This window comes from Gymnoscopelus microlampas, assembly GCF_963454915.1.
Source record: "Gymnoscopelus microlampas genome assembly, chromosome: 19".
NCBI classification, from domain to species: domain Eukaryota; kingdom Metazoa; phylum Chordata; class Actinopteri; order Myctophiformes; family Myctophidae; genus Gymnoscopelus; species Gymnoscopelus microlampas.
Window position 1 is genome coordinate 16,488,267 of NC_139956.1, and position 24,438 is coordinate 16,512,704.

Below are 24,438 nucleotides of genomic sequence, written 5' to 3' on the forward strand. Positions count from 1 at the left end.
CATTGGCATATGCAGGGAGAAACGGTGGGTGGAGATATAGGTATGAATTAGTGTTATATTGATTACATTTTAAGTGGCCACCAATTGGAATTTCAAACTCCCAAAAAATTTATAAATATTAAGGTAAGAAAAAGGCTTTAGTTTATGAACTACGATTTGATTAATCAAAAAAGTAATCGATAGAATAATCACTAGATAATTTATAGTTGCATCCCTACTTACTAATACAATGTTATGTTTTAGAGACCTTTTTCCACCATACAATGATTGAACCCAAGGTTCTCCTGAATTTCAACACTAGTCCACCAAAAAAACTCTTTGGGGAAAAATTACAATTCAACATTGTTTTAACTCCATTAAAAAACAAACTGATCTCCAGTTGAACCAAAATTTATTCATTTAAACTTACAGAAAAAATACAACAATAACAAAACCCAGTAAAACAACTGTAGTTCTGTACAGCTTTGGTTTCTTACAGCAGAATGGAAGAAGAACAAAAAAAAGAGACTGAACTTAAGGCACTTAAAGTACACATCGAGAAGACATTTTATGTTCCAGCAACAGTCGAGGTCTTCTACGTCTGGTTTCGAATCCGTCTAATAAGTGACACCAGGTGCATTTAATTTAACTAGCTGGTACGACAGAGAGCCTGCAAGAAGGCCGAGTCTCCTGGTACAGAGTTTAGAACCACTCAACTTCATAGAACAAAAGGAAGGAAACGTTTAACAAAGCCCATGGAAGACTATAAAAACATCCACCACTGAAACGCAAACCAACATATATACATACAAACACACTGTACACGACAACACTGTACACGTTTATAGTGCTTTACAACACTCAGTTTCTCAGAGTCTGGTCCGGGGCCCACCAGGGGGTCCAAATGGACCCTTGAGGGTCAGTAACACTGAGAGGGTACAAATGGAACAAATGTTTATCTTTGGGATGTTAAATGAACTCCGAGAGTGTATAAATGGAACCAAATGGACCCTTATGGGTCCATTTGGTTCCATGTGTACACTCTCTGAGTTACAGACCCGTAAAGGTCCATTTAGAAGGCCTGGTGGTCCCTGGACCCAACGTTGAGAACCAGTGCTTCACATAGCATAGCATTAGCAAGACATCGACAGCGCCATGAGTCTTACTGCTGAATCTACGCCAGAGGAACTGATGATTAATGAGGAGAATACAGGTCTTATCTCATTATCAAGGCACAAAGCATTGCGGGATGTGCAGGTCGTTGTGAATAAATCTTTTCCCGCTTTAACTATTTAATCTGTGTGCCAGCAACATGACAGGCTGTCAGGGCATTCAGGAACATGCCAACATGCCAGACGCAAGCAACTTATTTGCTAGCCGCGTAAGTTGAAATATCCTCCATTGACAGCCCCATTCATGAAACAGAAAAAGTCCTATCTGAAACCACCGAAACAGCTGGAAGATCTTTCTTCTAGCATAGGAAGGCACATTTTGGATTGCGTTTATCGTGTTAGAGCCTAGGGCTGTCATGCGGCTCCAACAGGCCACATCAGGCTCATTTGCACTGGGACAGTAGACAAACCCTGCCTCAGCCACCTTCTCAGGGGTACATTCACATTAATGTCGCACAGGCCAATCTGCAAAGCTTTCTTTGCGTAGATCAAAACTGAATACCTTTTAAAACAAAGACCTAACAGAGACAAAGAGCATAACTCAAAAGTACGGATGCAATATTGGCGAGTTTGTCATCGTTTAATACAATCAGAACTTTTATGTTTCGCGAATGGGGCTGTCAATGGAGGGTATTGCACCTTGAGATGTGGCTAGCATCCAAGTTGCTTGTGGCTGCAGCTCAGAGCTGTCGAGAACATACATAAAGTGTAAAGTAGAGCCGTGAAGACGCTTTCTAACGTGACTCCTACCAAACAAAAAAGGTGCAGAAAATAACCATTTGTCCAAATAAACGCGTCCGCTTTGTACTTGGACCAAATGCATGTAGCCAGAATGCATGCTGGGGGGGCGGGGGGGATACTTAAGTGCAGAAGTGCCATGGGTGTGTTACGGACTTGATCCAATCAGAACCCCCGGGTTGTGATTGGATGACACAAAACGCCTCGAGCTTCATTCGTCCAATGAAACAAACGAACAGAACAGCTGCTGTGCCATACGCCCCTATTCCAACATTGACGGAGGGTTGTTAGGCCTAACTTATGCTCCGTCGCACGATATCGGCGCGCCGAAAATAGGTCGACTGTTTACGAATTGTGGGCCGTTAGAAGCCCCTTCCCCGGCCGCCCGGCCAACCATATCCTCTGTAGCTGGGGTTATAATTATACATGTAATTCTCTCCTCCCCGCCTCCTCTCCCTGTACTCCCGCCTCTCCTCTGACCCTTCGCCTCCTTCCCCCCCTCTCCTCCTTCTGAAACTCCCCCGTCCGCCGCGCTCCATCCCTCCCCTCCCCCTGCCGCCCCTCTCCCCTCCTTCTCGGAAGCGGGAGCTGTACCGCCAGTTCCCCCTGTGGCTCATGGGGTCCGCCGCGCGCTCCACCTCCTCCCCTTCCTCCACCTCCTCCTCCTCATCCTCCTGCGGCTCGTCTTCCGTGCTGCACCCCACGGACAGGGGCGTGGTCCCCCGGACGACAGGCTCCGCCCCCGCCAGGTGACCCCCACCGCCGAAAGCGGCGGCGGCCGCGTAATGGCTGGTCGGACGGGCCGCCGCCGGCTGGAACGGAGGGGCGAAGCAGTTGAGGTCCACCACCTCCCCGTGGGCATCGGCCGCCACAGTGACTTCTGCGTATTTGCCAAAACCACGCGGCGGGTGGGAGGAGTCAGAGACAAATGTGACCTGGAGAGAAAAACATAATCACTGTCGGGTGGAAACCTTGCATGTTCAAAACTGTTACTTTTCAGGAAAAGGAAAAAAGAACCTGTGTTCCAATAGCTGTACATTACAAGCTCACAATTTTGAGCTTGTAGATCATGGTTCTCACTGTGTGCGTGTGTAAGATGCCTTTATAATTCATTGCCGTCGGGCAGAAATCTTGTACATCCATCTGTCAACTTAGTTTTTTCACAATTCTTTTTGTAATTCGTAAATGTGTGTGTGTATGTGTGTGTCTTACTAGGTTAAGAGGGTCCACCGGTGAAACACGTTTGCCGTCTTTGTTTTCCCCATTGGTTGTCATAGCTACCAGAGGAACAGAACAGAACAGAACACAAGCAAACCATTAGATGGAAATAGACGTGAAGAGAATCAAATGAAGAATTAAGTAAATAATGAAAGAATGCCAGAGGAGACAGAAGCCCCTTTACCACATGGAATCAATAACATTGTTGGGATAAAAAAATATATATATATTATCCAAAGATGGATATTCATTCACACATTGACCTCCTTTCATTCCATTTAATATATTTTCAAAAATAATCTAAGAAATTCAATAATTTCACTAGTTTGGGTTTCAGGGAGACATCGAATTTCTCTTTTGAGTCTCAAGCTAAACGTTTGGGGACCACTGTCCTAATGCATGTACTGTACTGTATGCCCCTTTCCTTTTTTATGTCTAGTAAGACTGAATTCTCAAACGAATTTCAAGCGGGTTGGCTTGTTACAAATGTCACATGTATTTACAGTGTGCTATGATACAGGATATTTGGTTGAAATTTCAAATGTGGGTTTTCATACCAAAACACCTTATCTTACACAGTACTTACGGTTACTTACAATGTACAACGTGTAGAGCCGAGATAACTAAATGACTTGAAATTGAAGTCATTAAGAGAATGTAACATTTATACTCAGGCTATTGTCGTTGATCTACAGTATAAATGTAAAATATATTTAAATTTTTTTCTCTTAGTTAAGCCAATATTGTTCCCATGAAGTTTTGTTACTGGGACAAAACCTCAGATGCTACATCAGCCTGATGTTTTCATTCCCATTCCAACTGCGGGGGAAAGCATAAGTGATAAGGTCCAGATTGACGGAGTGAAATTAAACGGCAATCTACACCACTTCCTGTCCATGACGTCAATGTGGCACATTGGCAGTGGATTAATGGATTTAAATGCCAGTGGGAAAGGGGCTGGACAGACAAACTGTGGAGTGTGATACAGTGCATCTCAAAGTGGGGTCCACTTCCAGCTAAATTTGACAGTTGGGAACCAAATGGACCCTTACAGGTCTATAAACTCTGAGAGTGTATTCAAAGGGGGTCCATAGTTAAATGTGAGTTAGGAACCAAATGGACCCTTACAGGTCTATAAACTCTGAGAGTGTATTCAAAGGGGGTCCATAGTTAGATGTGATACTTAGGAACCAAATGAACCCTTACAGTCTATGGACCGACAGCGTGGAATAAACTCCCATTACACCTAAGACAGGCAGCCCCTGTCGATTTAAAGCTTTAAAGAACAGCTCAAGACCTACTTCTTCACTCTTACTTTTAGCTGATTTTTTGGTTGATTTTTAAATCTCTGTGTTGTTATCCATGTCCTCACTGTATTGCCTGATTCACTGCCTTTTGCTATTATTTTAATGTTGTTTTATGCTTTTGCTTTTCTTTTCTGCTTTATTGTTAAATTAGTTGTAACTGTAATTGTATTCTTGCTCTGTAAAGCACTTTGAGCTGCATTTCATGTCATGAAAGGTGCTATACAAATAAAGTTTATTATTATTATTATTATTACAGGTCTGTAAACTCAGAGAGTGTACAAATGGAACTCATTGGTTCCATTTGTACACTCTCAAGAGTTATAAAGTGTAATAAAGTGCTCCTACCTGAGGCTGCACTGCCGTTAGCGTTGGCCACGGAGGCATCTGCGAAGCCAGGGCTTTGCCTGGGCGCCAGGCCCTGCAGCAGATCTCTGTCGGTGGGTCGAGGCTGCTCCGCGGGCCCTTGGCCCCCCGGGAACTCAGGGGGGTACCCCAGCGGGGAGGTGGGGTACTGGGGCAGGCTAGGCGTATAGAGGTACTGGGAGGTGGGGGAGTGGGCGTGGGGGTAGGGGGGCGTGGCGGCAGACGGGTACCCCACGGCGGAATAGGACGAGAACTGTCGGGCCCCGCCCAGGTGCTGCTGCTGATGGTGCCACTGTGAGGGCGCCGCCACGGGAGGGGGAGGGTTGGGGTCGTGGGGAGGAGGAGGGGGGGTGAAGTGGTCGTACTGGGGGCTGATGGTCGGAGCCGGACTGGTGGAGTAGAGGGGAGAAGGGGGCGGGAGGGGAGAGGGGTCCCGGGAGGTGGGGGGAGGGGGGTAGAGGTGCGGGAGGGTGGGCTGCATGGTGTACGCCTGCTGCAGAGGGAGGAGGTACATGTACGGAGAGAACATGGGGTTGGAGTATGCCTGTGGAGAGAGACAGAAGATCTGTTTACAAGTACACCATATACTGTACCTAGCACCTGTCTACAAGTACACCATATACTGTACCTAGCACCTGTCTACAAGTACACCATATACTGTACCTAGCACCTGTCTACAAGTAAACCATATACCTAGCATCTGTGTACAAGTAAATCATATACCTAGCATCTGTTTACTACAAATAAACCATATACCTAGCATCCGTTTACTACAAATAAACCATATACCTAGCACCTGTCTACAAGGAAACCATATACCTAGCATCCGTTTACTACAAATAAACCATATACCTAGCATCTGTCTTACCTTCAGTCCCAGATTGAAGAAGAACCTCAGAATGTTTACATCTGGAACACAGAACACAATATTCGTAAAGAAAATGATCATAGGGCTGCTCAGATTATTATTATGCATAATATAAAAAAAAGGTAATAAAATCTACAACTCACCCCTGGGCAGGTCACTTCCGTTGAAGCTCATGGAGTAAGGCGGAGCCGTTTGGAGAGCCTCTCCTTTCTCCCCCACTGGGAAGCCGGGGAACAGGGGGTCCATGTACAACTGGGACAGCTGGTGGAGAGGGACCGCCCCGGTGGGGACAGACGGCACCCTGGCGTGGGCGTGAGGATGGGGAGGGTACTGGTGGGGAGGAGGGGTCAGGGCCTGTTGGGGTTCCGTTTGAAACTGTGTCTGAGGGTGAAAGTGGTGAGAGACGGAGGGCTGGAAGTGAGGGGCGTGAGAGACAGGGGCCTGGGGGTGAGACGGGTGAGAGACAGGCGCCTGGGGGTGAGACTGCTGAGAGGCAGAGGCCTGGGGGTGTGAGGGGTGAATTGCAGGTGGCTGGGAGTGAGAGAGGTGAGAGTGAGGGGGCTGGGCGTCAGAGTGGAGAGAGACAGAAGGCTGGGGATGAGAGGCGTGAGAGTCAGGATGCTGGGAGTGAGAGGGGAGAGACATAGAAGACTGGGGGTGAGAGAGGTGAGACATAGAAGGCTGGGGGTGAGCGACAGAAGACTGGGGGTGAGGCTGGGGCTGAGACATAGAAGGCTGGGGGTGAGAGAGGTGAGACACAGAAGGCTGTGGGTGAGCGACAGAAGACTGGGGGTGAGAGGTCCGAGTGTCATGGGGCTGGGTGTGAGACACAGAATGCTGTGTGTAAGAGACAGAAGACTGGCTGTGAGAAGACTGAGAGTCAGGGGGCTGGGTGTGAGAGGGGTGAGACACAGAATGCTGTGTGTAAGAGACAGAAGACTGGGGGTGAGAAGACTGAGAGTCAGGGGGCTGGGTGTGAGAGGGGTGAGACACAGAATGCTGTGTGTAAGAGACAGAAGGATGGAGGTGAGAGGAGCGAGAGTCAGGGGGCGGCTGGGGGTGAGACACAGAAGGCTGTGGGTGAGAAGGGTGAGACATAGAAGGATGGGGGTAAGACGCGGGAGACTGGGAGTGAGTGACGGTAGACTGTGGCTCAGAGACAGAAGGATGGACGTCAGACGGGTGAGAGACGGAAGGCTGGTGGTGGGAGATTTGCGTTTGGAGAGAGAGACGGGAATGATCGGAAGAGGGAGGGTGGAGAGGAGGATGGGTGTGCGAGGAAGACGAGAGAGGAGGGGTGGTCTGGGTCAGGAAGGCGGGGGGAGGAACGATGGGAGCGATGAAGGTCGGCTGAGGAGCAGCAGAGGCCACGGCGGAAGGGAGGGCAGAGTGGGGGAAGGCGGGGTAAGGGGCGTTGGAGCTGGTCACCGACGCGTAGGAAGAAGCGCTCGTTGCAGAAGCCAGGGCCGCGGCGGCGAATGCAGACGGGGGGTTTGGAGCGCCGCCCGTGGTGGCCGCCGCCGCCGCATGCGACGGAGCGCTCGTTTTGATCACGCCGGTGCGCGTAGTGGCCGTCATGTGCGCTAGGCTAGCGTAAGCAGAGGCCGAGTTGACGTCGGCAGGTGTTGGGGCGGCGGTATCTTTGGTAGCAGCAGTAGTAAAGGGTGTAGTTTTGTCACCGGTAGCAGTAGTAGTAGTAGAGGGTGTAGTTTTATCTTTAGGTGCAGCAGTAGTAGAAGATGTAGTGGTGGTAGCAGGTGTAGCTGTGAGGGGAGGAGTGGAGGACTTTGGTCGTTCACCACCAGAGGGTGATGGAGGCTTGAGGTTGTCAACTGGACTCTTCTGTAGAATGCAAAGAGGAACATACGTTAGAACATAAAGTCTTTAATGTTCTTTCGTGTTTTTGATTTTACTTCTTATTCATCGCGGTCTACTCTCCTCATGTCTTTCCTCTCTGTTCTGGTTCTGACACTTTAAAAAAAAATGGAGAACCACATCGACCTCCGCAACCCAGCATTCTGATGCCAAACATGTAGTCCATGGAGAATCAAATGATCGAGATGAGGGCGAGGTTTACATTTGAACGTGATTTGAGGCTTTGCAATCGCTTTTGTGAAATGAAATGTGGATTTCACCCACAGTTCCAGATCAGGCAATCACACCACTTCTGTACCATTGGGTTGTGGCCAGCAGTGTAAACTATTTCAAAGTTTCAAGCTGTAGAGGCCAGACTAGTGCAACACTTCAGTACTATGACTTACACTGTTTTTGCTCTTCGAGAGTTTTTGCCAAATATGGAGAGTATGTTGGAATTGGCAACGGTAATATTTCCACAACGTACCAAATATCAAACTCGGTCCACTGACCCCGAAATAGTGATATGCATCAAAACATAGTTTTTTTCACCACCCTCTCTCGCAAACAAATACACACACACACACACACACACACACACACACACCGTGTTCCTTCTGTTTTTCTTCTCCACTCTCCTCTTTCCTCCATCTCCTTGGCTCTGTGTCTGATGATGAGACACACAATTAGTCCAAGTTTCAAAATGTCAATCAGTAGAAAATTGTATAAATTTGAGAAAATGTATCAAATTACATTTAGTAATAATTAGTATTACATTTAGTTATACTATTTTTTTTGTGATGTCTGATGTGAATATTTCAAATCATATGATATTTACAACTTCACCAAAATGTGAATACATGTTAAGTTACATTAAAACAGTGGTTCAACTGGTTCAACTGATTTGGATGTTGATTTGGATGTTTCAAAAAAACATACAGAACCACTGTATTAAAATATGTGATGTGTTATTTCTCAAGTAAAAAAAACAACTCACCACCAGAGCAGGAAAACATTGCTCATCGGTGAGTAGGATCTCCAAGTCAATGTCATCCTCTGGTAACACTGCATAGCTCCTACACACACACACACACACACACACACACACACACACACACACACACACACACACACACACACACACACAGTTAGACTTTTCTAGTTGACAACAAACAGATTGGTTACCGTAGAGACGGCCAGACACTTGTCTGTCTGTGACAGACAGACAGACAGACAGACAGACAGACAGACAGACAGACAGACACACAGACCTGTTGTTGTGACTTCCTGTGTGTTGTTCCTGTATGGAGGACTGTGGGGGCCAAGAGTGTTGCTTCTGCACGCGCCCTGTAGAACCCTGGCCCGTTGCCAGGGAAACAGATGAGGATGGGCTCAACGACCCAGTAGGCTTCATCCTCCCTCCTCGTCCTCTTCCCTCTCCCCACTCTGTGAGTGAGAGAGACAGAGAGAGAGAGAGACAAGAGAGCGAAACACAGAGAGAGAGATGGAGAGGGAGAGAGAGCGACAGAGAGAGGGCAGAGAGGGGGGGGCATAATGATATACTATAAAGCTAATTTCAAATTCAAGTGCCATCAATGGAACGAGTTAAAACACTCATACACGGGTTTGAGCACAGAATAAAGGAAACAATGCACACTATATAAAGAAGAGCTTGACATAGAAATTGATTTTCAGGCCCGGGAGGCTGGCGCAGCGGTCCGGGCACCTAGGCTGCTAATCCCGATGACCTTTTCTGCGTGTCACTCCCCATCTCTCTCTCTCCCCATTTCCTGCCAATCTACTGTATACTATCACAAGTAAGACGCGCGAACGCTGGAAGCGAACGCAGCTCGAAAATAACAATAAGAAGAATAGAAAGGAATGAGCAATTACTTGCCATCCGGCCTGAAATATGCACAAATGACATGGAATTCTTAGATATCCCAATAGATTAACTCGTGTAGATGCTTGTAGATGTGTTATTTTTGACTGTCGCTGCTATATTTTTCTCAGAGGAGTGTAATTAGTCACCCAGGGGCACAGGCGAATTTCAGCCACACTGTAGTGCATGCAGGCAATGAGAGCGTGACTCACATGGGGGCAGCCAATGAGAGCGTGAGTGACATGGGGGCGCGGCTGCACACATACTGCATACAGACAGACACACAAGCCGAGCCGAGTGTCATAGTATGCTCCACTTGGTCGGAGGCGCGGCTTCGCCGCGCCTCCTTCCGCGTTCGCAAATACAGGCACGAAAAGCCACAAAAAATAAAGAAAACTAATTTTCAGAAGTGATTAAAAGATGACAGAGGCTGTGTCTCAGGTCCTCATTCTTTTCGGTCCTTGCTCCTCTATCCTCCCTCCTAAAGGCTTATGTAAAGATAGCCTGGCATGGTCAGACTAATATCACTGCGTAGATATTAGTCTGGAATCTCTGTGTGGAACCTGCATTTCCGAGGGGCAAATTCATAAAATGCCTCCTCTGGTGATAAACCCGCCGCATATTTGCATACTGGGCCCTGATTGGTTCCTCACAACTTCCAATCTCCAATCCAATCTCTATTGAGAGGGGCCAGACCTAATCTGCCAAGGGCAATTTTATTTTTTGCAATGGCAGATTCGTCTGGAACCAGGCTAATGTAAAGAAGGATCGAACAACTTTATGAAGGTATATATGTTGCAGAATTCGAGAGTTTGTAGATTTGATTTGAGCACTCGTAAAATGTGACTTACAATGAAATTTGCACTTGCAAAAAAATATTCATAGTCACAAATAATAAACAATTCTTCTTGTGCAACCGTATCTACACATGTGGATACTATTTTTCTTTGTGTGATTGCAGGTTACACGTTAAAGTTTCAGTGAGTTTTCGCGGTCGATTCAAACCTACAGGCTCTTTAATTGTGCAACATATCCACTAATCCAACAGTTATATACTGTAGATGTCATTTCGTCGCTGTCGGGTGGAAACCTCGCAGGTCCAAAACCGTTACTTACAAAAGGAAAATGTTCAGAGATAGTGAAAATAGCCGATCTACAAGCACACAACGTGTTGTTGTGCGCTTGTAGATCGGCTATTTTTTACTTTTGCTTGACACTCTTGTGCGACAAAGAAAGGCATTAAGTGACGAAAAATATAAAAAGCTGAAATATGTAGATACAAGGTTTCTGCAAGACAGCGGAGATTTCCTTCTTTACATAACCCACGGAAAGGACGCAAGACACAGGATTTAAGTTGAGCGCGTAAGATGCAGACACAGACGTTCCTAGTGTCATGAAGTAGGAGTTGGAATCAGGTGTGTGTTGTGCTGTGTGTTGAGTGGGTGAGATTACCAGGTGTGTGGTGTGCTGTGTGGTGAATGAGTGATATTACCAGATGTGTGTCCATTACTGAGTCTCCTGTTGTCGCGGGTTGCCACTACAGTCTTCCAACTGCTGTCGTCACCGAGAGGAGACAGATTGAACAGAGGCACTGTGTGTCTACAGACAGACAGACAGACAGACACACAGTGAGAAGCTATTTAGTACACTTATGATACACTAAAATATTGTCACTGTCGGGTGGAAACCTTGTATGTCCAAAACTTTCCAGGAATGTGTTCCAATGGATCCAAAGCACTCATTATTTCATGTTATTACATGGCTTGGTTGAATGCTTGATTCTGATTGGTCAATCACCGAATTCAGCGGTCTTGTTATTTTTTAATAATGACCGCTGAACTCAATAACAGACCGCTGTCTAATCAAAGACTCAGAGCACCTGGCTCACATCAATCTGGGTTGTAGCACTCTAATTACCCTGTCTGGGTTTTATTTCTCAATAATGGCCTGCTTCAGTGCTCCCCATGGATAATCCCTTGCACAAGCTCTTGATAATACTTTTCATCAGTTCAGTATTCATAAAAAAAAACAGACCCACCCAAAAATATGTTTTTGCAACTTCTGTGTGACACTGTAGTATAACGAAGTACAGCGTTAATTTATGAAAAAAGTTGAAATATGGATACAAGGTTTCTGTCCGACAGCAACGATATATAAAAGTATACACACGTGTGCGTGCACACACACACACACACACACACACACACACACACACACACACACACACACACAGTGAGCATCTAATTAGTACAGTTATTAATAAGTACATGTGACCTACTTCCTGTTCAGTTCCTCTATGTAAACAGTCACAGGGCCGTTGCCGGGCATCACTTCCTTGATGGTAGCATTGAAATACCTCCCACCATTGTCAAGACGAACCTGATGACAGTTTGACGTTTCATTAATACTCATGATTTTTTATATTTAACACAATTTAATATTTAAAGGAGCACTTCACCTATTTTCAACCTTTTTTTCATAGAATTGGTCCTCACCAATGCTCATTATAAAGTGGCACTATTTCCATCTACTCACTGTGCATCTCACTGGTGGGCTATGGACAGTTCAGAAACCTGCCTACCACTGACATCATTGATGGGGATTCCAAGCTAATATAAACTACAGGCTTTCTCTTACTGGAAGGTTAGCATGTTGAAATAGTGTTAGTGTAGAATTATTGAAAGATCGTCATTGAAATGTCCAAACCTGCCTACCGATTATGTCACTGGTAGGCAGGTTTCTGAACTGTCCACAGCATTCCTCTGAGACAGACTGAATAGACGAGAATGGTGCCATCTTATTATGAGCATTAGTTAGGAGTCGGACCAAGTGTAGATATGTTGAAAATGGGTGAAGCACTCGTAATGCATACTTAATGCATCAATAATATTAAGTATAGGACTGGCAGTTTTATTCATTCTACCCAAAAACATGTTGGTATTACTATACTTGTGAGGACATCAACATTTTAGGACGGCCATTTTATCACCAACCTTTAAGCCTGAGTTTTACTTGGTGCATGCTGGTGTCGCCCACCAAAAAGAAACCATCTACAAGCCGACAACACATCGTACTGAGATCCTATGTGAGCTTGTAGATCTGATATTTTCGGTGAGTGACACCGGCACTTAACCAAATATAAATCAGGAATAACTCCAATCCTAAGGTGATTCTTTTCCTAATTATAAGCTCAACTCCCCAAATATTTAAAACCACCATTTATTTTGTGAGGAAAAGGAAAATTGTCCTCACAATTTCTCTAATTCTACTATATACATTTGGCTGTCATAAGTGTAGTAATATGAGTGGGCGCGCGCGCGCACACACACACACACACACACACACACACACACCCCTTACCTGACATCTGTCTCCTGTACTGAAGTGCATCCCAGCAGCAATGCAGAAGTCTAGTTTCTGTTGGGCTGACAAGACAAACTACAGTTTAACTACAACACTGTAAAAAATAGAACTACAGCAGAACTACTATACTGTTCTATATTAATAGAACACAAGAGGACAGAAGAATGAACTACGGACACTCTCACTGACACTGGTGTCAGGAGAACAAGCTCGCTCTGAAGACTAAGCAAACCCTTCAAATGATTTGGCGACCCCCAGGTTGAGGCATGCATTGCCCGCAAACGTAAAGCCCTACAGAGGGTTTTGCGGACATCCCAGCTCATCGTTGGAGGTGAGCTTCAGTGGCGTGCACAGACATTTTGAGGGGCAGGTGCTCAAGTAAATTATACTTTTTTTTGTTTACTTGGTCTGCTCTTTTTTCCCTCTACACCTATACCTCTTTGCTAAAGTTCTCCTCAGAAAAGGGATGCTAGGTTTCGAGTGGTTATGGTAAAAAGAAAAATCATATCACATAAAGATTTGGCGGACCCCCTGTAGTAACTCTGAGGACCCCCTAGGGCTCCCGGACCCCCTGTTGAAAAAAACTTTTTTTTTTTTCAAAAGGGCACTTCTGGTCAAGAGGGCAAAGGGCCGGTGCTCTAGCAGCACCTACAGTCTATCTGTGCACGTCCCTGGTGAGCTTCCCTCCCTCCAGGGAATATACAGTACGAGAAGCGGTGTGTAGTCAAAACTGAGTGGATCGACACTCACCACCCCAGCCTAGCTCACACCCATTTTTCCGAGGCAATAGTATACCACCAGATTTCTGAACAGTTTGTACCATATGTATCATGATACTTATCCATTTATTTCACACTTCCCATATTGATATCTGATCAGTTTTTCTATTTCTTTCTCCATCTCTATCCGACTTTCTTGAAACTGCAACGATGGAGCCTGTACAACAAGTCATTTCACTGACTGATTGGTATTTTAACCAATCTGTATGGCAGATATATATGTGTGTTACCTCTCTGGTTTCTGTCCCACACATCGTACTCTACGTTCCTGAACAGTGTTGGGTTCAGAGAGCGTCTCACTCGCTCCGACAGATATGGCCGGACTGCACCTCTCCCCTACACACACACACACACACACACACATGAAATCATGCCAAATTAAACCAAAGACCAGACAGATTAACACTATGGAGCTTCAACCACATGAAACAATATCACAAGCTCACAAGGCGTTGCGATGGGAGCTTGTGAATTTTCGGCAAAGAGATTTGGTGTAGAGGGGAAAAAGGAGAGGACCTACAGTAGTAGAGATCCCAGGGGGACGCCAGTCAACGAAGTACGTAGGGATTAAGGGGCAAGAACACTTTCTTAGAGGTTTGAGTTGAAAGAAATGTCAACTTCTTGTTTTGCTATTTTTATTAGGAACAAATCCTGGACTGGATCTGCAGATCTGGATCCGGATCTTCAAATAGTAAAATGAACAGGAAGTTGACATTTTTATAAATATAAAAAAAACAGTACTGGGTTTGGTGATGTCAGAATCAGCCTTGTTTGTGTTCGTTTACGGGCTAAAAGAGAGCCTCCAGAGTGGTTTTGCCGTACAATGTAAGTCAATGAGGAGCATAATTTGAATTACCGGTATACATTTCTAATCAGTGAAGCAATTATTTTTTATTTCTTACCCACCTTTGGAGTTACATCATGGCAAGCTAATTACACAACCGAAACCTCAACCAAAGTGTTCTTGCCCTTTAACCGCATGAAGCCTAGTGTCCCTTTTCTGGGTATGTCACAATATGCGACCATTCGGCGGAAATAGCCGAAACTCACAACATGCTGCAACGTTACATGACATGTTGTGAGCTTGTAGATCGGCTATTTTCAGCAAAGAGAATGGTGTAGCGGGGAGAAAGAAGGGGGCCAATTATAGACCCCTGGAGGACCCCGGTCAACCTATAATATAGGGTTGAAGTGATAAAGGGACCACTTCACCCATTTTCGGCCGGTCCTAACTAATGCTCATTGTAAGATTGCACTATTTCTGTCTACTCACTCTGTGTCTCAGAGGAGGGCTGTGGACAGTTCTTAAACCTGACTACCAGTGACATCATCGGCAGGCAGGTTTGGTCATTTCAGACAAGATTTCAAACTTTTACTTTTTAATAAACGCAAGAACGGCGGCTTCTATTCCAGCATGCTAACTCTCCAGGAAGAGAAAGGCTGTAGTTCCTATTAGCTTGAAATCCCCATCGATGATGTCACCGGTAGGCAGGTGTCTGAACTGTCTACATCCCACCAATGAGATGTAGAGCTAGTAGACAACATAAACAAATAGTGGCATCCTATAATGAGCATTAGTGAGGACCAATTATATGATAACCTTTAAGGTGTGTGTGTGTGTGTGTGTGTGTGTGTGTGTGTGTGTGTGTGTGTGTGTGTGTGTGTGTGTGTGTTACCCTATATGAGCGGCTGTGTCTGGGTGCTGTAGTGCTGCCTCCATTCCCCAGCCTGTAACAACACAAACACAAACCACATCATCTACAGTCAAATCCTCAGTGCTTATTTATACATTCCTTTGTTTACAGGTCCATTTGGTTCCATTTCTACACTCGAGAGTTAAATTAACAGAGTATTTTACCGTGTACTCCTCAACTCCCAGTTACATCAATCCATGTAGAAAAACAGGTTTATAGTCCAGATAGACTGATGGAAATGAAGTTTTTGACTATTCCATTAATCCTCCTACTATAATTCTAGTAACCTCTGTAGTGGTACGTGAGTGTAGTGGTACGTGAGTGAAGACACCCGGTTCTCCTCACTGGCTGGACCAATTGCTCTGATTTTGCACACAGCCATTGACCATTACCATCTGAACTTAACTGTGAAGCCCGTTTTTCAATTTCATCAAATCTCAGCTTCTTATTAGCGTTTTTGTGTCAAAGAATGTCGTCCCATAGCTGCGGCTGCCCAGCTATGGGACAAACTGCCTCCCGGGTTGCCAGATCATGTGCGTATATCCCCCCACGGCTGCGCCGACCGGGTATGGTCTAGTATCTGTAATTAATTGAGACCATAACAGGATAGTAAAACAAAGTAAAAAAAAAAGAAAAGAAATGACAACACAATAAAGGTAATAATATCACAATATGTTTGACTAAATACCTTATCTGACATATAGATTAAGACAACCCAAGACTTTTAGTTAAGTGGTAGCCCCAAGGTAGTTGACACAACACATACCTGGTAAACTCACATTTTACAAAGTGGAACAAAGACAAACATTCCTTCAGATTTTGTGAATGAATGTTAGAATGTTAGTATTTGCGTGTTACTTCCTGGTTCGTACCACTGGGGTTGGTGGTCTTCTTCGTGATCTGAATCGTCGCTGGAGGCACAGGGGTCCATGGCGTCATCGTTGAGGAGGTCCTGGCTGCGAGGAATCCGGTTACACTGACCCATAGTCGCCCGATCCACCTCTAACACATGCTCATACAGCCAATCATACAGGATGGCTGCCACACACACACAAAATATAGTCATGACTTTGGTTTGTTTTGTTATTATTTTCAATCTCTCCTTTAACATTATTTAACTTCAATAACCTATTTGATTAATTCCCGCTATTTTATTCTCCATTTCAGCGATTCACAACCTGTGGGGGAACACATGGTATTTGTCATGGTTATTATTATGACACCGCAAAATGTTTTACTTCAGTTATAATAAGCTGGTTCCATTGATCCAAGCCGGAACACGATCGATTGATTGATTGATCATTAAAACAAACATGCACTGAGAACGCACTGATTGGCTGCTATGTTAAGTGGTCAGATGGGAACGCTTTTGGGATCTTCAATTGGGACCCGATTCAGAAAAGGTTGTTAGGGAACCGCTGATCTCGGTTTTATACAACTTTCTTTTTGTTGTGTTCTGTAACGATTCTTTAATCACCATCACCTGCTTTTCATCTGTGCACTGTAAATGCATAGTGCATTCTACTGAACGTTAATGTCTGAAATGCGCTGCATAAATACAGTTAGATGGTTTGAATAGACAGACTTACACTGGCAGACAGCAGCACTCTTCATGCGGCTGATGGGATACACACTGTCATAATGGTTACCGTTCAGGAAACACAGCTGCACCTGGAACACACACACGCACACACAGATTTTACTATACTTGTAAGGACATCCACATTTTAGGACACCAATTTTATGAGTGGCATGCCATTTTTATCGTTTCTTTTTTTTTTTGCATTATAAAAAGGGAATCCCGCACACGGTCTTCACTTAAAGAGTATTTATTGAGAATACAACGTTTTGGTCGCACCAACGTTCATCAGGTATCGGCAGATACCCGATGCATTAACTGCCGGTGTCGGTGTGCAGAAGGACCTTTTTTAACCAACTTATTTTTTTTGTGTGCAATTTGCAACACAACCAAAAGCCTGAGTCATAGGCTCTGACTTTTGGTCACATCAAATCGTGGATTAAACTGCTTCATTAGTTGTTGTAGTAGCCCTAGTGTTTTGATGTAACTAGTGTGTGTGCATATATTGTTTGATATATGAGTGTGTGCATTAGGCTTGGGCAATCCTTGCCATTTTCATCGCCTGATTCACGGCCATTAAAAGTCAGTGATACACAGTCTTATTGTCAGGGGCGGTGGGAGTAGGAGGGGTAGGGTGTCATATACGGTAAAGATTTTCCATGCATGAGGCTAGAAAAATGAAGGTAACTGGGGTCTCTGTTAGAGAGAGAGAGGTTAATAAAAGAACATTTTATTTGAGAGAAAATCAATCAATGTTCTTCCAAGTGTCAAAGAAAAATGTAGCCTCTTGTATATAGGAATATTATGGGTTTTACCCAGATGCCTAGAGCAAGCCTAGAGCGTGTGTGCATGTGTGTTTCACCTTGTCCTTGAATCCATTGTCTGTGATGTGAACTGGAGGTTTACCAGGCTCTTGGAAGATGATGAAATCTCTCCTGGAGAGAGAGACACATTTATTTAGACCGGAGAGAGAGACCTTTAGTTAGGCTGGAGAGAGAGACATTTATTTAGACCAGAGAGAGACCTTCACTTAGACTGGAGAGAGAGACATTTATTTAGACCAGAGAGAGACCTTCACTTAGAGCAGGGGTCTGCAACCTTTAAGGTCAAAAGAGACATTATGGACCAAAAAATAAATTCAAAATCTGTCTGGAGCCGCAAAACCTATTTTAGCCCACTAATGCCGGTGCCGCGCCAATAAATGTGTTGCAAGCTTTGACGCAAATTTGACAGAAATGTTGAAACTTATTATTTATTCTACACATCTTTACAGTATTGGAGCACGTAAGAATCCATGTCTCATATTACAGCAACGATAAATACAAATTTAAATGTGAAAAAAAAAAAGAAAAAACATTGTTAATTTCCATATAATGTTTTCTATAGCTACAGGGAGACACAAGGGAAGGGCTAAAGAGCCACGTGTGGCTCCAGAGCCGCAGGTTGCAGACCCCTGACTTAGAGAGCTACTTTTTTAGAGCTACATTTAGCTAGGCTGGAGAGAGATATTCATTTGGTTTCACTGGAGAGAGAGATACATTTGGTTTCACTGAAGAGAGAGAGATACATTTGGTGTGACTGTAGATGGAGGACATTTAGTTAGACTGGACAGAACAGAGGGAGAGATAGGGAGAGAACAGAGCTATAGCTAGAGTTGTTTAATGTAGAAGTGTTCTTACTTGTACATTACAGCCAGAGCGTTGATCTCTACCTCTCCTACCCACTGCTGCAAAACACAAAAACAATCACGTTCAGATTATGACACACACACAGCCACCATTACAACAGCTCACGGGAAGTTCATATACATGTTATAATACAAGCTATAGTTACCTGTGGGTCTCGTAGCTTGATCAGGTATTCTTCAAAGTCTCCCTCAACGAACTGGAGGACAGGAGACAAGGAGGGGACACAAACACATGAAGGGACACGTACAGTAGTCGTGTACAGGTTAATTATTTTACATTTGAGCTAAATAACTTGTTGGAGAAGGTTGTTTTCTCAGGATGATTATTTTGTGAGCATGGGTCATAAACTAGGCACTGACATAGGTACATAAGTAATAGGCTAAATTTGAGCATTAAAAACTTTAAAAATATATTTGAATATTACAAATAAAGCATAGGTTATAAATGTGATTGTGATTATAGAGGAAGACTAACAGCCCTAGTATTTATCGCAGTCCCTGTAACATGCAACATCACAGCACTTCTTTTGATGCCACCTGAGCAACGAGACACATTTGTTCTTAATATCAGTCAAATAAATCATGTTTTGTCTTTCATTTCTCTTTTCATTTGTGTGTCAGTATGTATAATGTTACTATGTTAGTTTTTAAGATGGTTATAAACATGATCAACCAACAGTAAATACAAAAACACATTCTTATGTTGTCATAGAAATGGACTTTTGTGAATGTTGACTGCCTGAAGTGGAATACACAAATGTACAGAAACACTATGTGAGACAAACAGTCACCAGCACCATCTGTCTACACTGAAGTAGCTATGTGACTACCGGTGACAATAAATCCATTGTCAAAAAACGACTTTGTTTTCTCGCTCTTATCCGGGCTCGACATTAAGTTAACACTTTCACAGTGGCCGTGACACTTGTGTGGTCTTGTGTAGTAAATCCAGTTCATCCCTTTCCTTTACAGTGGTGCGCTCTCGCCCCTCCCAAAAGTCCAAACTCACGCCCTCCCGTTCCTAACAGAGCATACATCGACGTGAGCGAGAAAAACTGATTAAACGGCATTCATTTCAGTCAGACTATCCTCACCTGATGCCGTTCACACCTCAAATATTAGTTTGCTGTGTTTTTGATGCCATGTACGGCCATGCAATACAGCGATTACGTTTACAAAATGGAAAAGGATTTTAGTACTGAATAATCAGATCAAAGATCAAACAGACCGTCATTTAGTGGTTGTTTTTACTGAAGGGACAAATGTACGGGAGACCTGTCTTGGGTGCGTGTTTGTGCATGTGTATGGAGGCAGTACAGTAACTAAAGGAGTGTGTGGGTGTGTGAAGCACATCCTCTCCTTGCCCGAGGAGTTGTTTACTCATCAGTTATTTGAGTTATTATACCCTATAGTGGGCTCCTCATACCCCACAAATGAATCTTTAAATGTAAGGTACAACCGATGGTCACTATCCAAGCACTATACCATGATGCATTGCGCTGAAAAGAAATGACAGATGATAGAGAGGAGAGCGGCGCAAACTGTCATACATAAAGTCTTTCATTAATTTGGGAACATACGCAGTACATGCCGGTTAGCCTGGGATCAATGCCATTTTCGGGTTTCTGATCGGGCCGGAGCGGAAATAACTTTACGTCATCAGGTGGCCGGAACCACCAATCGGAACCACCGGCGCCGTGCATCTCCAAAATGATTCCCCTAGTTTAAAACGTGTTTAGTTTAGTATAATCGTTTCGTTTGGTATAATAATGGATTGGTATGTCCATCCTTTATTCTCTAACCCGTGGCACGACTAGCGAGACTAAACTAATTGATTTGCATTATGTGGGGAACAAAAACAATGCGATGCCAGACTATATTACTGCGTGGATGTTAGTCTGGTGCTTCTATGAGGACGTTTTTTTTCCAAGGGGCGGGATCAAAAGAATGGCTCTGGACGCAATTGGTTAGACCTACAACCAACTACCAATTACAGTCTCCCATATTTGCCAGGCTACACCTGAACCACGATTATTTTTTTTATTTTTTCTAAACCGGATCACACGGCTAGTTTTAGAACGAATACCAGACTTTCCTCCGAGGTGGAAAGGCTGGTGACGAGAGGTTACACGCCGGTAGATGGACGTTTTAATCGTGCAACAGTAATGATGTACTTAACAGCGTCCGAGTACGAGTAGTGTCCAAAATGTGTTTTTCAATTGACCACTGAGCTCACTAGTCCTCTACATAGAACAGCCTAAATAAGGAGTAGTGAATGGGCCAGTTATTTACTTAAATGTATGTAGGTCACTATGGGTGTTGTTGGTATGTTACTGTACACTTACCGCCTCATAACTCTCGCGGTTCTCTTTCAGGAACTCGGCACACTTGTTGCGAACCTGGGTGTGGAGCATCTGACTGTCCATCACCTGCAGAAAGGGCAAAGGTCATATTCATTTACCACAGAGAAAGTAGCAGCCTTGACTGGAATGCCATGAGGTTAGAACCAGAATCTCTACGTTACCTAGTTCACCGTTTTTGTTAAATACCATGAGGTTACAGCCAGGCTCTCATTGTAATCTGGTTCATGTTATTATTATTGACACCTATATTAAAGTGCAAAACCTGGAAATAACATCTGAACCACCTGAAACACTACTTTATCAGAAGAATTATGTTTTTCGGTTTCGTTTTGATCAGATTGACAACATGTCCTCCTTTGATTGCAAGCTAAATTGACAATCTTGATATTCCCAAAACAAATGTATGACAACGGAATATTTGCTTAAAGTCGTTGCGCAAGTTATTACCCATGGTGTTACCTAAAGCCATAGCTTTAGGTAACACCCCAGTAACTTCCTGACATTCCAACTGTCTCTCTAGCAGTGGTGGAAAAGGTACTCACATTTTTTACATAAGTAAAAGTATCAATAATGCAATGTAGAAGTACTTGTTGCAAGTAAAAGTCCGGAATTAAACATTTGCAAAGTTTTCAAATAATTGTAGTGGAGTAAAAGTACTATATTTGCCTCTGAGATGTAGTGCAGTAGAAGTAAAAGTACTGAAAATTGTAACTACTCCAGTAAAGTAAAAGCATCTCAATTTTTTTAATTAAGTACAGTACTTGAGTAAATGTACTTAGATGCTTAGTTTCCACCACGCTCTCTAGTGTTTCATCTTTGGAATAAGGAATTCCCTTTCCAAATAAGGTGCAATAAAAGTAATTCTAAATGAATATAAATGTGGTGTTGTTTAGAATATAAGTTGCAGACATTTTGTTTTTCTCGGGTTTAGTTCGTTTATACGATAAGAGATGATGGAATGGATGAGAGTGAGACCAGGATGGGGATACATGCATTGCACGTGCAGCCAGGGGTGGAATGACGGTGTTACACGGGATCGAACGACCTATCAGATTCTGTGACCCTGTCACATCATTCATACGCCCCCGTGTGGTGAAACAGTAACACGACGCGGTTTGTTACCCCTAGAACAGGGGTCTTCAACGTTTTCAGGCCAAGGATCCCCTAGCTGAGAGAGAGATGAAGCAGGGACCCCCTCTGTATTGTATAAAATTGTGTTTCAGATAAACTTTTACTGCTCTTTTTTCCCTCTACACCTATAACTCTTTGCCAAAAATAGCCGATCTACAAGCTCACAGTAGATATGCTATTTTTGGCAAAAGTTCTCCTCAGAAAAGGGATGCTAGGGTTGAAGTGGTTAATGTAAAAGGAAAAAATCCTATCACACAAAGATTTGGCGGACCTCCTGTAGTAACTCTGAGGACCCCCTAGGGGTCCCGGACCCCCTGTTGAAGACCCCTGCCCTAGAAACATCAATAATGATAATAATAATAAACAGAGCATGTATTGAAACAAAGTTACAAAGTACTTAACTTAACTTAACTCAAATTACAGAACAAAAACATGACAATGTGTTATTGTATTGTATTGTGTTATTTTTATGCTATGTTATCCTTTTAGACTAAATGTCTGACTGAACTTTTACATTTCTGACTAAATTAGCCAGAAATGTAAACAGCACGAGGTACAGTCATAATAGTTTAGTACAGTCAGACATTTATAATACTTTACCAGCAGTGCTGTATAGTAACTAGGTCAATTCTGAGGTATTTGTACTTTACTTGAGTATTTCCAATTTCCAATACTTTAACTTACACTACATCTCGGATCCTATTATTGTACTTTTACTCCACAACATTTATTTGAAAACTTTAGTTACTACTAGTTACTTATAATGTTTTGTATTTGTTGTTGACATCATCATGTAATATTGTGTTATTTTATGCTATGATGATGCAATGTTTTCCTTCAGCCTAAATGTCTGACTGTACTGTATTGTACTCGTGCTGGCTAAATTAGTCAGAAATGTAGACAGTACGAGGTACAGTCAGACATTTATAATATTTTATTAGTAATAAAGTACTCCATCAATCAATCAAAACCAAGTAACCTGGCTACCTCCACTAGGGTCACACAATTCGATAGGTCACCGATGTGCACGCAACACGTCACCGTAGATCGTGTTGCTAACGAGCTAAAACACGTTCCCCGGCAAAAAAAAGAAGAAAACTACATAAGTTACACCGACAGAAAAGAAGTCGAACTTTTACCTTTTTTACCAGTGATGGAAAAAGTACTCACATTTTTTATTTGAGTTAAAGTATCAATACTGCATTGTAGAAAATACTCCATTACAAGTAAAAGTCCAGAAAGGGGCTGAAGTGGTTAATGCATGTTTTGTAATAATAATCTAAATCTACAAAGTAACTAAAGTTTTCAAATGCTTGTAGTGGAGTAAAAGTACAATATTTGCCTAGTCTGAGATGTAGTAGTGGAGTAGAAGTGAAAGTATTGAAAATTGTAAATACTGAAGAAAGTAAAAAAAAATACCTACAAATTGAACTTAAGTACAGTACTTGAGTAAATCTACTTAGTTACTTTACACACACTGCTTTTTTAACTTTTTTTCTTTACCTGCTCGGCGACAGCCCGGAACAGACAGGAGCCGTCCTTGGCGATCTTCTTGCGGTGTAAACCGATCGATCGGAGGTATTGATCCATGCCGCGCTCCGACGCCCTGTCGTCGGGAATGCCCCCCCGCGCGGTGCCGGCGGCACCGTCCATCCTAAAACAGGCGTTAACCCCGAATTTGGGCTAAACAACCGGGCTGAAAACTGAAACTTTTTTTTTTTGTTTTCGTTTTTTTTTTTAATTTGTTTTACCTTTATCTAGAAGTGAGTGACAACTTAGCGATCATTCACACTCACTGGATGTTAACCTGCTAGTTAACGCACGATTTTACCCGATTCTTCGTTAGTTTCGAATCTCTGAAAACATTCATGTCATGTTGTTTTTACAAAATGAAACTGTTAGCTTATTAGCTGCTTCTTCTTCTTGATGAACTTTAGCTGGTGGCTAACAACCCTCCCTCAGCGATACGCCCCCTTTCAGCCTGGGTCCCATAGGCCGGGGAGACGAGCAGCGTTGCCACATGTTGTGAGAGAAATAGGCAACTAGTTCTAACGAAAACAAGCCCAAAAAGAGCGACTACAGGCACGTGAGCGTCGGTTATTTGAAAATAGCCAAGCGTCGTGGGCTTGCGATGTGGCGAGTTGTGGGCTTGTAGATGAGCTATTTAAAAAAAACAGATTCATCACTTTTAGATGGGGGGGGGGGGGTGGATACATTCATTTGGGTCAAAGAATCAATCACAAGAAAATGTTTGAGAACCACTGTAACAAGTGGTTAAAGACATTTAGGAAGCAAGCCCAAAATAAGAAACAAGCCCTGAAAAACCGCAACCCGCAATACCAATATTTACAAGCAACTTTACAGAATAAACAGCCCAAAGTCGCTTATAATAAGCGGACATGGCAACACTGGAGACGGGCGCAATGTGATTGGCTAGTTGTTTGTCACAAGAAGTGTACTG

The 24,438-nt window shown here is 43.6% G+C and overlaps 1 protein-coding gene across 1 annotated transcript; it reads right to left on the minus strand.

The window, feature by feature from the left end:
* Window positions 1-374: 374 nt before the first annotated feature.
* On the minus strand, window positions 375-23,929 carry otud4 (OTU deubiquitinase 4). Its single transcript, XM_084043538.1, has 20 exons — window positions 23,481-23,929; window positions 20,829-20,912; window positions 18,630-18,680; window positions 18,476-18,522; window positions 17,659-17,731; window positions 16,807-16,888; window positions 16,090-16,255; window positions 15,200-15,251; window positions 13,754-13,859; window positions 12,742-12,806; window positions 11,660-11,760; window positions 10,874-10,980; window positions 8,771-8,945; window positions 8,497-8,575; window positions 8,107-8,166; window positions 5,789-7,487; window positions 5,646-5,686; window positions 4,760-5,321; window positions 3,102-3,166; window positions 375-2,824 (listed from the first exon to the last, which is right to left on the minus strand). Exons 1-20 carry the CDS (start codon window positions 23,628-23,630, stop codon window positions 2,252-2,254), a joined length of 4,338 nt encoding a protein of 1,445 aa, XP_083899664.1. The 5' UTR covers window positions 23,631-23,929; the 3' UTR covers window positions 375-2,251.
* Window positions 23,930-24,438: the final 509 nt, after the last annotated feature.

Excerpts from the sequence above, each read along its gene's own strand:
- otud4 (XM_084043538.1), bottom strand. The coding sequence starts at position 23,630 with ATGGACGGTGCCGCCGGCACCGCGCGGGGGGGCATTCCCGACGACAGG. Across the intron at positions 18,681-20,828 it reads ACCGCGAGAGTTATGAGGCG|TTCGTTGAGGGAGACTTTGA; the intron begins GTAAGTGTACAG and ends CCTGTCCTCCAG. Across the intron at positions 8,167-8,496 it reads AATGTTTTCCTGCTCTGGTG|ACACAGAGCCAAGGAGATGG; the intron begins GTGAGTTGTTTT and ends TCTCATCATCAG.